The 14,635-nt window shown below is 38.3% G+C and overlaps 1 protein-coding gene across 3 annotated transcripts in view; it reads right to left on the reverse strand.

The window, feature by feature from the left end:
- Window positions 1-2,153: 2,153 nt before the first annotated feature.
- The window catches only part of LOC101864311 (gametogenetin-binding protein 2), a 45,797-nt gene continuing 33,315 nt past the window's right edge, over window positions 2,154-14,635 (reverse strand). For all 3 annotated transcript variants that reach the window (XM_035970884.1, XM_005102657.2, XM_005102659.3), the window contains exons 7-13: window positions 13,506-13,709; window positions 12,269-12,443; window positions 7,727-7,933; window positions 6,587-6,845; window positions 6,116-6,207; window positions 4,272-4,355; window positions 2,154-2,852 (exon numbers count right to left, since the gene is read on the reverse strand). In XM_035970884.1, the coding sequence (XP_035826777.1) occupies window positions 2,682-2,852; window positions 4,272-4,355; window positions 6,116-6,207; window positions 6,587-6,845; window positions 7,727-7,933; window positions 12,269-12,443; window positions 13,506-13,709 (1,192 nt within the window). In that variant the 3' untranslated portion in view covers window positions 2,154-2,681. The remainder of the gene's footprint in view (window positions 2,853-4,271; window positions 4,356-6,115; window positions 6,208-6,586; window positions 6,846-7,726; window positions 7,934-12,268; window positions 12,444-13,505; window positions 13,710-14,635) is intronic.

Consider the following 14,635-nt stretch of genomic DNA (forward strand, 5'->3'; position numbering starts at 1 on the left):
AGAATATAGTATAGACAATAGCCCAGAGACATAGAACATCATTTCTAAAAAATAAAAGCAAGACATAAGAGTCCCAGCCTGACTGGGAGAAGCTGACGACAATATCAGCCTGAAAGCTGATCTCCAAAATGTGTGTATAGAAACATTACACAGTCTAAACGATCATCATCGTGTAATCTGTGGGGATGCACAAAGCTTTTGGTTATGCCAAAATTAGGCCACCATGTTGAAATTCCTGGGTATATTAGAAATATTAGAAAAAATTCAGGACCGCAACATCTGTTTGTTGTGTGCTTTTTTAACACAGTGTCTGCTTGGCTGTATTACTCTTCATTAATTTTATATTCAGAATAATTGGACTCGTTACTATACCAGGATTGCCAACTTTTGAGATACTGAATTCTGGAATTTTGATAGCGCCAGAGAGCCACAGACACACACTTCTGTGATAGGCTACTAAAGTTACTAAATAAAAACACCCACACCGTTTCGGGAAAGGTTCAGGAACGACGAAGGCAATTCGGGAATTTCCCGAAAACCTCGGGAAGGTTGGCAAGCCTGCTATACTGATATCTTCTTGCTCTATTCCCACCTTAACATGAACAGGTTGCAAACTAAAAATCTCTTGAGACTGAAGGTGATAATTAAGGCTCCCGTTTTACAAAGTTAATCTATTATTTCTCTCCAATCATAATATGACTAAGAAAAGACATTGCAAGTGAGATTCCCCTGTAATTAAAAAATCCAGGGTGCCGAAGTAGAGGTAGTCCGACTCGAGTTGAAGAGACACGCACCAACATGACAGTAGTTCTACATCGCTGGGACAAAAAAATTGGGCGACGGGCAAAACAAGAGCAAAAACTACGGGGGCGGCGCAGAAGAAGAGGAGGGAGGGGGCCCATCATTGTACAGCCTGCTGGTGATGAGGACCCAATCCCTCCTTACTCAACAGCTTCACTCACACTGTCTGCAGACGCTGAATGAAATGACTGCAGCACAATGCAGTCTAAACCAAGCAAAGCTCAGGCAACAATAAATAGCTATTTCACTTACTCTAAGCTATCACATAAGCCCCCCGGCTTATTCATTTTCAGTTATTTTCCAGCTTGCCACAACCGACCATCATGTGAAACATTAAACCTAAAATCTAGATATCAAAATGAAACTCCTTTTTTTTTGGAAATGGCAAAGTACCCTCAGTACTACTAGTACCGCTACTGGGTTGGCTACTTCAATTTTCGGTGCATTTTTGAAACTTTTATACATTGGTTTATATTTTTTCAATGAAACTGTGTTGTTCCTAAATACTAAATTGGAAAAGTTGTCATTACAGTAATTTACTAAAATTTCATGACCTCTTGTTTCTTTATTCACTGAAGGAGAAATACAACAGATCTCTTCCTACTTGTACAGGGGTATGAGGTTGAATGAGCCGCCCCAATTCCAACCTCCCGTTTATTAATTTTGGACTACTTGTCCACCACACCACCCTCCCCCTTTTTTTAATACCTGAGAGTAACCTACACCAGTATGACATACAGCCCGTGTCACGAAAATGAGCAACCTTTGGCGCCATGCAGTATGTACTAGCAAGAAAAACAAAACAATACAAAACTTCTTGGTTCCCCCAACACCACAGAACTAAAAGGTCCTGGAATTCTATTATGGTTTCCAAAGATGACACAAAGTGCTGGGCAATTCAGACTTCACCGAAAGGAGAGGGAATTAATTAGGACTAACCAGTTGGTAGTCTTTGCTCTACTAATAAAATTTCAAAAAAGAACTTTATTACTTTATTCAAAGAGTTCATGGGTATTTCCTTTCTTTTAACCAGTGAATGATGGAAACCAACTCCCAAGAACAAGGGGGGGGGGAAGAATCATTTGAGGTAGGCAGCCATGTCATCCATAGGACGAAATTGACTCTTTTCAGCCTGAGTCAGTTCTTTAAGCCCAGGCTCTACAAAGGAAAATACTGACCCAAACAGACGCTAGTCGACAAACATTAGGTAAAAGTAAGGTAAATGGGGGAATGGATCGACTTTGAAGAGAATGAGCTATACTATTGTTTAAGGTGTACCCAAGCATCCAAAACCATTACAAAACATTATTTTTAAAAACTTTTAAAACACAAGTTAGTCAAAATACAACAAATTCTCTTAAAAATGAAATTTGTTTATTTTTTCCGTTTCTTTCATTAGATTGACCAAATTCAGGGACAGAGAAATCTGTTATAAATGACACAAATTAGCAAATTTTTAAAAGATGTATATTCCTCCTTTTTGAAATACAAGCTCCATAATCTTTGTCATTTCAGTAACAACAACAGTGGATCACTCTATCATGAGAAACTAAATTAAGTCTAGCTTTTAGAAAAGCAAGGGTAGCTACATTTCCAAACACAATTTATATTTTTTATAAAAGATATTAAATCTATCCCAATATCAATACAAGAAAGAATTTACTCAGTCATTCAAGTTGAAGTTGCAGCCAGTATCAAGTACATCAAGCTTCCACAAGTTCATAGGCTCAAAAGGGGCTCTGATATATTTTTAAAAAAAACAACAACAAAAAGCTCCTTATGAAAGACACAAACAACTCCACTATTAGTGACACAGAACATGAACATGATACAAACAGTTTCTCACTCCACTTCCCCTAACCCATCCACCGGCATGAACGCTACATAGAGTTGACATGTCTGGACAGGTGGAACTCGGCAAACCGCTGGCGTAAATTCTGCCGAAGCTTCTGCCGTTTACTCTCTACCTCCCCTTGTTTTGCCTTGAACGCCAAGATCTCCTCCTCCGAAATACCCTGGTCCTCATCCCCACCGTCATCCCAGCAAAGTTCCTGAAAGATCAATAATATAATTGTTTTTATCTAAATAACATGATTACGACATCAATCTAAGTAACATAAGTAACTAATTGATGATATTTAATTTATAACTAAAAAAAAAAATAGCTTGTTCACTTTCATCTGAAAGTTTTCTGTTTTTAACTCTTGTCCTGCGTCTGTGCTGAGATGCGAATCTTATCAGCAACCGATTACGTCAGACGTTCCGGGCAGGCCGCCGGGGTCACTCAGTGTGTACTGTTGGTGTACAGCGCGCGCGCCTGGAAACGTGTGTTTTCGCCATGAATGCTAAGGGAGTGTGTTAATCGATGATGAAAATAACGCTCTATCTTTCATAGCTTTCTATTTATAAAGTGTTACAAACACATGAATAACCCCCTATCATAAGCTGATAAGACATTACGAGTAGTTATGCCAATTCGAATAACCTTTCTAGATGCTCTTGTTGTTATGAATGACCAGGGGTTCGAAAGGGGATAATATAAGTCAATTTCTAAATATGTTTTGCACTCAAACTGTTCTTTTTACCTGCACAATGGTATTCAAAATTATCGAACAAGCTTATTTTCTATCAGGTAGTATCATTTCATACAAAATCAAGCTCATTTGAAAGATTTTATATTTAAAAAATGGAAGTCTTGTTTCCTGACTATCGTTTCAAGCTCCTCATGTCGAAGTGGGTCAATTTGTTCTATAATTTAATAGGACGAACATCTAGAGCTACCAACTTGGCATGTTTTGAATGAGACGTATGCCTTGGTTACGAACCAAGGCAGGTGGTTCTAGAAGAAGGCCACAAACGCACCCAAACTCAAGCAGTCTGACGCACACACACACTTGAGCTGCGTGAATGCGGATCCGACTGGGGACCCGAATTGAACGGGAGATTATGCTCGGCTCATTGCGCTGAGCCAGGGGCCAGACTGACGCGGGACCAGAACGCAGGCGAGGTGTCGAAATAGGCTTATCGGGCGACATAAACCTGGCCCCCGCAGGACGAGGGTTAAATTAATGAGATAGATATTTAGAGAGAGATTTTTTCTTTCGGTCAGAACACAACGTACTGATTATGTTACTGTAAAGCTCTCAGAGCCAGTATACTTTAATCAGGGTTGAGCGCTATATAAACGTCACATATCATTATTATGTATCGTTATTATTATCTGTCTACGGTTAAAACAGGATATAAACAAATTGCTTTGTTTAATCTTCGCTGGGCTTTGCATGCGGGTCGAAAAGTTGGATGACCAATAGAATCTAAAAGCTCATTAATAAAGATCATTGTAAACTAAAGTTCCAAAATATTTTCTTTGCTAACAATCGGGAAAACAACAGAAAAAAAGTGTGAAACTACAAAATGGGTCCAAGAAAACACACTCCCCTCCCAGAAAAGCCCAAATCAATACTACTTACTTCCAAAAGATCTTGCAGAGATGGCTGTTCACCTGCTTGGAATGGGTATTTGTTACACTGAGAACCATTGCAACCAAAGGATCCCTGAAAAACAAAGTATTCTTTAAGATTCTATAAACTCATTTCCATGTAAGAGGGGGGTTCAATAAGTCTTTGGTCTGGGTATGAAGGAATCATGGTAGAGTAATGAAATCTCGCCAGTCTTTAGACCATTTCTTTGGAAGACACCATGCAAATTTTCGGGAAAATCCGACAATAATAAGGCACTAGTCAGCGTGTTCAATGAAAGCATGCCCAAAAATGCCTGGCGGGTACCCTGCCTTTTGACAAGTGAGCAAAAGAAGCAGAGGGTTGAGTCCTGCAAAACTCTCCTTTGAATTGAGTGCAATAACACAAATTTCTTTAAAAACATGGTGACTGTGGATGAAACATGGACTTATCATTTTAATCCCGAACAAAAAATCACCATGCAATGGAAAACCCCTTCTTCTCCCTCATCAAAGAAGGCAAAGGTAACACCGTCAAGTGGAAAGGTCATGCTGTCGTGTTTCTGGGATTGTGAAGGTATCATCATGACTGACTACTTGGAAAATGGAAAAACAGTCACACGGGACTACTATTCGGGTTTGCCGATAAAATTACGGTCCGATTTGGTGAGAAAAATGTGCGGAAAACTCTGTAATGGGGTACTCCTACTGTATGACAATGCCCCTGTGCACAGGGCACAACAAACAGCCCAGGCAGCAGAACAGTGTGGCTTTGAAATCCTGCCACACCCAACTTATTCACCAGATCTAATTCAGACTTTTTTCTGTTTCCTAATCTTCAAAAATCACTGAAAGGACGTCCTTTCCATTATGAGGACGCCATTGAAGCTGTGGAAAACTGGGGCCCATTGTGTGTCATTTTTTACTCAAGGACTTTTGAAGGTTAAAGAGAGTTGGCAGAAATGTGTTACTCAGCATGGTGACTATGTAGAGAAATGAAAGTATGTGTGCCAAGTTACAAAGCTTTATCTTTATTCCTTCCTATTTAGACCAAAGACTTATTGAAAACCCCTCATAAATGATTCATACAATACTTTCGACTACAATAAATAACAGAAAGGGAAGACAAAACTGGTAATAGAAACTTCATTTAGCATTCTGAAATTTTTATAAAGGAAGAGTTGCATTTTAAGGAAATGACTAAATGTGTGTGTGTGTGCCTGGTGAAAGGTACCAAACGACGCATTGTGAAGAATCCAGTTTCTTTGCATTTTCATGTACAGAGATCATTTCAGAACAATATGTGAAGTGTGCTGACAAAATGAGTTACTTCTCGGATTCAAACCTTACGGAAATAGAAACATCATGCTTATAAGAGAAGTTTTATAATTTATAAGTATGAAATAAGAGGCATGTTATACATTAAAAATAGAGCATCAATAGAAGATCTACTAATAATACTAATTTGACCTCGATGTTGATTTTTTGGCCAATTTCTCCATTTGCAGATGGCGAGAAGTAACTCATTTTGTCAGCACGCCACACATATGCTTTTTGAATTTTTAAGATATATATCTTCAGTAATTTTTGAGATATGGGCGATTTTGTAAGGCAGAGTACGGAAACAAAGTTTTGAGGTTGCCATTAGCACAAACAGCTCGAAATCAGCAGACTCCAATAAGTAATGCCATTTCAGTAATCTCCGATAGACTTGTTTATAAACTATAGGACAATCTTTTAAAATGGATTTTATGTTAATTTATCAGGCCTCCTGTTCACTTATAATTATTAATTTGATCTCACATGGAGGAAAAAAAAGGTTGCTTGCAGCTAATCAAGGTCCAATAATTCACTTACCTGTTGACCTCTTGTTCGCTTCGGAGAGTTCCTCAGCATATCACAGTCACAGCTATCTACACTGTCTGTGAAAGAGCCTGAACATTCTCCCTCTGTCAGTGAAAAAACAACAACAAGGCTTTAAGGATAGCTTGACAGGAAAAGGGCACACTATATTTCAATGAACCAAAAAATAAAAAATAATGAAATAAAAAAATTATACCCCCTCCCCTATAAAAAGTAAATTTTGCTAATGACATGACATTGAGGCCAAAAAGTAACAACAAATGTATTGATATATATTTTCCATCATGTACTTGTGATGGAGAAAAAAAAAAGAGAGATAAAACTTTAAGATTAACCAGCTATACACTGTAACTCATTCTGTATGATATATTATCTTACACTGCTGCACTTGAAACTGCTAATAAGTCGGCTCTGTAAATCTATACAGACTAGTAACAAATAAGGGTCCAAGGAAAGAATACCCACCTTCTGACCCCTCATTTGAACCTTGCATACTGCAGCTTTCACAGCTATCTTCGTCAGTCCACCGATCCCTTCTGTTCTGCCTACTACTACTTGAACCTCCGTCGAGACAGCCCTGGCAGTTCTTCAGAGATAAATCACAGCTTTGAAAGGACAGAGTTAGAGAGTTGAAGTTGGCGTCACCGCACGACTCTCTGTTTCCGCGCAGATGTTGATGGAAGTTGTTATTCTTTTCCGCGTTGTCATTATCAACTGACAAACACTGCAAAGGAAATAAAATTGAAGAAATATTTGTCAAAAGCAAATCACAATAGCAACACGAAAGTTCAGAAGCATCTTAAACTTGAATACTGACATTACAAACCAAAAGACATGTAACAAAATAAAAGAACATGTATTTGTAGAGAATTGATACAATTCTTGGAGCACCCCGTCACTGAAATTATAATTCAAAGTCTTTTCTCCTCCATAATGTTTCATATACAGTCGAACCTGTGTAAGACGGAATCGCAAGGGAGCCAGAAAAAAATTATGTCTTAGACAGGGGAGTTTAGGGGGAGATGGAGGGTGGGTGGGGGGGTCAAAGGCCCAGCCGGTGGGATCAAGGTTCTCTTGTCCTATCAGCAAGCAGTGGTCAAAACTTCACACCTCTCAAATGCTATCCTGTCTGATAATGACATGCGTCAGTCCTACTTATCCAGTTAGCACCAGTGCTTGCTTTTCATAGGACCACTGTTTGACCTATTAAAAAGAGAAACGTTTGAACATCTCCTTTGCTTCCACCCTTAGGGAAAGTGAAAGTCACAGCCTGCGTTGAACTGGGTAGACCAAACACCATGACATAAAAGAAAACACTGACATAAGTCAATGCTAAAAAAAGTTCACTTTCTATTCGTAACTTACCCTGCTCTGGATGAAAAGTAACAATCTTTATTACAAAATTCAAAACTTCCCAGATTATACAAAAGGGCACTTAAACAATCCTGAAAACACTTTGAGCTTGAAGTGGACCTATCAGGCTGTTAATTTTTTTCCCCAAGCCACAGGAAGTAAAAGCCAGATAGACTTGGCACAGAACAATAGTATACAAAAGGGAAGTGGTACAACAAAATATCTGATGACAATAACCAACCAACTTCTTACCTTGCATGGAATCTCTTCTAATCCAACACCATTACTGCAGGAATTGTTGTTCACACTATTGCATATTTGTGTTTGAGCCTTGGCTTTTTTCTGGCGTCGTTTCAATCTCTTCAATTCTTTCTTCTCCTCTTGCCTCTTCTCTTTCTCCTCAAGTTCCTCACACAGCAGTTCCAGATTTGAAGCTCCCTGCTTTTCTTCCAAAGCAACCTGGAGATGGTGCAAATAAAACATCATTATACTTACTCGAATCATACAAATCTTAAGATACCGCAAGCAAAAAAAATAAAATAAATAAAAACCATAGCACAATAGAGAACGTTCGAACTAATAAATATAAGAAGGGCTGCCTACCTAAAATGTCCCATTTCAGGTAAATTCAGGGTCAGTTTCAGGTATTTTGGCCCCAAATCAGGTAGTACAAAGAGAAAGAAGGGGAAAAAAAAAGATGATCGTCACCCCATCAAACGTGCTTGTTTTTCGTGATATTGGGTAATTATATTATTTAGAAAACTTAAATGAGCATGCACATGTGTTTGTGTGTATGTGAGTGTGTGCACGCGCATGCATGCTCTCTGTCTCTCTTGTCTCGTCAAAACTTGACTACTGTAATTCTGTTCTGTCCGGTATTTCGTGTGAACGAATGAGGAAACTGCAAGTGACCCAAAATAACACAGCAAGACTAGTGCTGAAGAAAAAGAAGAAAGATCCTGTATCAAAAATGTTAAAAGCTCTGCATTGGCTTCCAGTTGATAAAAGAATCCAATATAAAGTTTTTGCCATCTGTTTTAAATGTCTTAACGATAAAGCCCCATCCTATATATCTGAGCTTTTAACACTGTATGTTCATCCATCTCGCCAGTTACGGTCATCCACAGATGCAACAAAATTCAGAGCCCCTAGAATGAAACTACGATATTTTGGAGAGAAAAGTTTCTCATTTTTCGGCCAAAAAATCTGGAACATCTTGCCTCAGGATCTCAGAGAAACAGCAAATTTTGATAGGTTTAAGCGATTGCTCAAGACTCATTTGTTCAATTGTTAGTTATAGAGTGTTAGAAAGTTCAGTTTTTGTTTAAAAAATTTTTTTTTAGTAGAAGGTCTTACGGCGCTCGCAACTGCATAAGGTCAAATGAGCGCCATCAGTTTTTGTAATATACATACTAAGTATATATATATACTAGCTGGGCCCCCTTTTGATGAAAGGAATGATCGGTGCTTTAATATCAACTAAAAGTCATTGGCCTACTATATTTACACTCTACTGGAATGAGACAATAAATATTGAGAGATACAAAAAATTAGAAGGTCTAGATCTATACTCTCAAAACAAAATGCGCCCCGCGAAATATCGCTTTCGGAATTTTCTAAAATTACACAGACAGAAGCGTCGGCCTACAAAAGCGATCGGCGAAATAAAGAAATGTAGCTTTTAGCAGCAAAACTGTTTCAAAACTGAAAAAACCAAGGGCGCCATGATCTGGAGAATATTTTTTAAAATATTTTGGCGAAAACCGCATGTCTATCGATGCAGCCATTAAAAAGCCTTTTGAATAGCAACATTCGGCCACCACAAATAGATAATAGATATATCCCTTTTTTCACTGTCCTTTTGTGTATAGTTAATGTATAGTTGTGAAAGTTCTTCTTTATGTGGTTGAACTGGTTTTTCTTGTTTCTGTAAAATATTTTTTCTTGGGGGAATGATTATGTAATTGGTGTAAAGTGCTCAGAGCTTATACTAGTATGGGTAGAGAGCTATATAAATGCAATCTATTATTATTATTATTATTATTATTTATGTAAGTGGGGAGCGGAAGGGGATGTTAAAGTGTGCAAAAGTTAAAATGAACAGTGTGTATGAAATGAGGTGAGTTTTTTTGTGTGTTTATTTTTTGTTTTTTTTAAAAGCATTTTTGGACCATCATTCACGGCACCTATCATTCAGTATTGAATCTGGAATTGAGTGCAGGGTGACTGCCAAACTGACTTCAAAACCCCTAGCCCATACCAATAAAAACAATATTAAAATTATCCAACACTAGCATAGGACACTGGTAAGTCCTTTGTGACTTAGGTATGAAAGACAATTTTAACTCCTTATCTCCGCGCGCGCGCGCGGGGGGGGGGGGGGGCTTGCTCTAAATCTAAAAATGACAAAAACATCATGAAATAGATAATTAAATCGAAACTAGCAAACATATTTTGATTGTTCTTCATCTAATGAATGAACTTCTGGTATAAGAGACCTGTTTTTTGTTTTTGGCAATTGCCGAAAAGTAATTTCATGTCAAAGTCGTCGTAATGGAAGGCGCCTGACGGCTCACCGGCACTGTGGTTCCGACCGCGAGCCGTTGGGAGAAGCTTGCCGGAGACAAAGAGTTAACTAGTTTTGCCCTAAGAATACAAAATGAATCCTGATCTGGGCCTGAGGAGAGCCAATAAGAACATCAACTAATAAAACCATGTTTGGTTTCAGCAATCACTGATTTTAAAAAGCATGCAAGACAAAACTTACTTATAAACCCTTTACAGTTAGGCTCATGGCAGAGCAAGAATGACATTAGAAGAGAGCATGTACTGAAAGCTGGAGCTGGAAGGATGAAAGTGTGAGACGTAGTGAAGCTGAAAACCTGACAATCAGTGAATCACTGCATCATGGACTAAGTACTGTATTGATTTTTTTTCAAAATGCTAAATCACAGAACCAATTTGTAATCAGCAACCAGAAATCATGATGCATAGGCATCCAACATAGAGCTTTCCGAGGGTTGAAAATGGCATTTCCTCATCACTATTCAATTTGTCATCATTGACAAATCCGACAAATCCGGGAACACCAATCTTGAAGATACAATCATCAAGCCTGTACTCTAACTCTGACGTTTCCTCATTTACGCGCTCAATTATCGAATGTCAAAACCACTTCCACTTATCATTTTTATTTTAGCATCAGTTTCTTGCGCCGCAGCCGTAGACTTCATTGCGTCTAACACCTCCCCTCAATTCAGAAGCCCTGCCACGCTCCTACATTGAATGAACTTTGATTACCCCAACAACCGCCAGCCGGTCCCTTACTCATGCCATATTCACACGATGTAAACACGCACAGGTTCACTGACCGGTCACGATGACGGGCCTAACAATCTAGAAATCGTAGGATACTTGTTTTCTTTTTCATTTTTTTTGCTGTTATTATAGTGACAGCAGTGAGAATATCGATTTAATTTGTATGGCGACACTGTGTTTTTAAAATTCTTATTAACAGTAAATCCAACGTTAACAAACTAGCATCAGACAATTCTGAGCGGTAACGAAAGCCGAAGTAGATTTTGTCTTTCCCGATGCAGTCTCTGTATTACAAATTCACTTCCGCCTGCCGCCATAGCCGCTTATTCGCGTCAAACGTACTCTCGGACTGGGGAAAGCCGAACGTAATATGACAAACGCTACCGGAAAAATATGAACTCGGTGGCATTTTCAGATTTGGTTTTGAGGACTTTGTGCATTAACTTGGGTCTCGGCGATTTTTCCCCCCCCACATTCCCGGGAAATTCCTGCAGTCCCCCTGCGTAAAATCCTCATTTGGTACTGACCAATTCTCTAGATCAAGACAGATTTTAGAATGTTTTTCTTTGTTACTGATTTTCTTTCTGCATTCACAATTTTGTTTTCTAGATAAATGAATTAAATGCACAGATTTTCCAGCTGCAACAAAAACCCGAAGATAGACAGAAAGAATGAATGAATGAAAGGAAGGAGGAATATTATATCTATCGTGAGTAGACAGATTTTAGCTGATATGCATGTGAAAAACTATTGCCGACCGAAAGGCACAATAGACAATGGTCAAGTGTACGAAATGCGCAATCTGGCACTTTCTAATACAACATATTGCCGAGAGTTGCCGTAAATATCCGAGAAGTTGCAGAGGCAAGTGCTAATCTCTCTCTCTCTCTCTCTCTCTCTAATGCATGGAGTTGATATGATCATGCGGCAAGCACGGAACTTTCGGAAAGTACGGATTTCCGCAAAAACAAGAAAGATTGGAAGCACAGTAGAACGGCTTTTTTAAAACCTTTTTCTTCTTTCAGCACCCATCGCAAATCCGGTAGATTTGACACCTTATCGGTATGACGGTAGAACAGGCCCAAAATAGGTAACTACCGGAAAAATCGATAGATTTAGGCAGCCCTGCATAAGGTAAGACAGACTAATTCCAAATTCCAAAAGAACAAAAGTTTTAAATAGGGCTGATCTTGCTTTAAGGGAGCAAAGGATGGGACTACTTTAAAAATCAGAGAAGAAAAATATCAAACAAAGAAAAAATAATTTGAGTTTATTAGTTGGGGGGTTTTTCTTGGAGGGAAGGGTGTTCAAATGTTTCCTTTTGATTATAATCTATGGCAATGACTCAGGCGAGGAGAGAGTAGTGTTGTCTCTGACATATTTTGGGTTGTTTGTGCAGGTGGTTGTCTAGGACAGTTGGTGACTAGACTAGGTTCAGCTAGATGATATATACAAATTTAAAAAACAACAAATTACCTGATAACTTTTGCGAAGGGCATCCACTCCTATGTAGAAAAGGATGAGCCAAGTTTGTTCTTCGCTTCTCAGTTTCTGCCAGATGTGATGTAGTCTTTCAAATATATGAATACCTAAACACGTCAAAACTTCTTCTTGAGCTATGTCTAACGTTTTCGCATGACGATCACGTTTTCTGAGGAGGAAAAAATAAAAAGAACATTAAACACATTGCTTTCTTGTCAGAACTGCAGATACGCTTCATTATGAAGCATTCTTCAACTCAACCCCCCCCCCCCCCCCCCAAAAAATTACAGCCTATGAACCAGAAAAACATTTCAGTACTGCACTGAACTTTAAATTCATAAACAATGTTTGAGCAGAAAATAATGTCTTTCTTTTAGTATACTGACACAGACATGCGGTACTGTTTTCCCAATTGTAGACAAATCAGTGACATGATTCATTAGCATACTCCAGCTCATAATTATCATAAATCTTTATGACAACATAGTATATATACCGTGGATCTATCACGAGGCTTATTAACTTAGTATAGAACATGATCCTAAGAGAAAGACATGCGCCCCCCCCCCCCAAGTCAAACTTACTATTGCATAAATGATGTTTGAGTAAAGAGAAGCGCATCAATACAATGTATCTAGTGCAGGGGAAAAAAGTAAGACGCACAGACAGAAACAATAGAGGGAAAATAAAGAAGTAGGACTTACCAGAAACAATAGAGGGAAAATAAAGAAGTAGGACTTACCAGAAACAATAGAGGGAAAATAAAGAAGTAGGACTTACCAGAAACAATAGAGGGAAAATAAAGAAGTAGGACTTACCAGAAACAATAGAGGGAAAATAAAGAAGTAGGACTAACCAGAAACAATAGAGGGAAAATAAAGAAGTAGGACTAACCAGAAACAATAGAGGGAAAATAAAGAAGTAGGACTTACCAGAAACAATAGAGGGAAAATAAAGAAGTAGGACTTACCAGAAACAATAGAGGGAAAATAAAGAAGTAGGACTTACCAGAAACAATAGAGGGAAAATAAAAAAGTAGGACTTACCAGAAACAATAGAGGGAAAATAAAGAAGTAGGACTTACCAGAAACAATAGAGGGAAAATAAAAAAGTAGGACTTACCACCAGAGGCACCCCCCCCCCCCCCCCCCACCAGGTAAACAAAGACAGCACCAAAACAAACAAACAAACAAAATATATATATATATTAAAAGCACTCAAAGCATCATACCCTCCAAGGAATTCAGGCTCGGCTTTCTCCAGCAAGTGAGCGATGAATTCAGTATCATTGAGAACGTGAACATGGCGTTCTTTAGCGCAGCATCTCAAGTTTTCGTACAAGGCAGCACAGTATCCCTTCTCCACAGAGCTGTCGTGATCCCCCACAAGTATGCTGTATGCCAGCAGCACTTTAGATTTACATTCAGTGCAAAACCTGAGAAAAATAAACAAATGTAATTTTATAATAATTTTTTTTTATAACCATGGGAAAGCACAATCTTTAGCTTTAGTTGATTAAGCTATCATATAACCCATTCACAAACATGTTTGTTATGCACATTTCCCTGATACTGTACCAATCAAAACAGATTTACTTTAAACTTATTGATTCTAATTCAAATAATCTAAAGGTAAATAACTTAGACGTTTACATTATCCACCACCAGACTAAAAAAAACCTTTAGAGTCTCAGCTGTACTTTTTCAAGACCAGGGTCCCCACCAAATCCTGCAAATATTTTTCAAGACCCCAATTCAAGGGAAAAATAAGGCCGCTGCGCATCAAGAATGATCCCAAAAACCCATCTAACAATGATAAAAAGTCTACATATCTTTAAATGAATGCATATATATGTACATTTTGTAGTATAGCCTTCAAACAAAAAGATAGGTATAATACTGGGTGACTGCCAAACTAGCTTCTCAAGTTTCCAGGGGTCGCCTCTCATCCATTTTCCAGGGGGGGGGCTCTCATCCATTTTCCAGGGATGTTACATAACAATGACAGCGTGAGTTCCATTTATATCAATCTCTATCGATCCACATATATATACGTTAGACATATATTAGTATATTTAGTATATATATGCGAGGCATTGTGTTGAAATTAGGCGCTCGTCAAAATAATGAAATCGAAGAAACGGGCATTTTTCCGCCATTTTGGCAATTTTTATCTAAATTTTGTTTTTTTTGGCTAAACACCTTTTCTGTTCATGTGAAAACACATTTTCATATACATTTTTATTGAGGCATGACACGGGTCTGCAAAACACGGTGTTTAGGTCAAAAATTCGATTTTTAACTTATTCCATTTTTGGGTACCTGAATGTCTAAAGAATCGGTATCGCTTGATGTTTCATTT

Source organism: Aplysia californica, unplaced genomic scaffold, assembly GCF_000002075.1.
Source record: "Aplysia californica isolate F4 #8 unplaced genomic scaffold, AplCal3.0 scaffold00333, whole genome shotgun sequence".
Classification (NCBI taxonomy): domain Eukaryota; kingdom Metazoa; phylum Mollusca; class Gastropoda; order Aplysiida; family Aplysiidae; genus Aplysia; species Aplysia californica.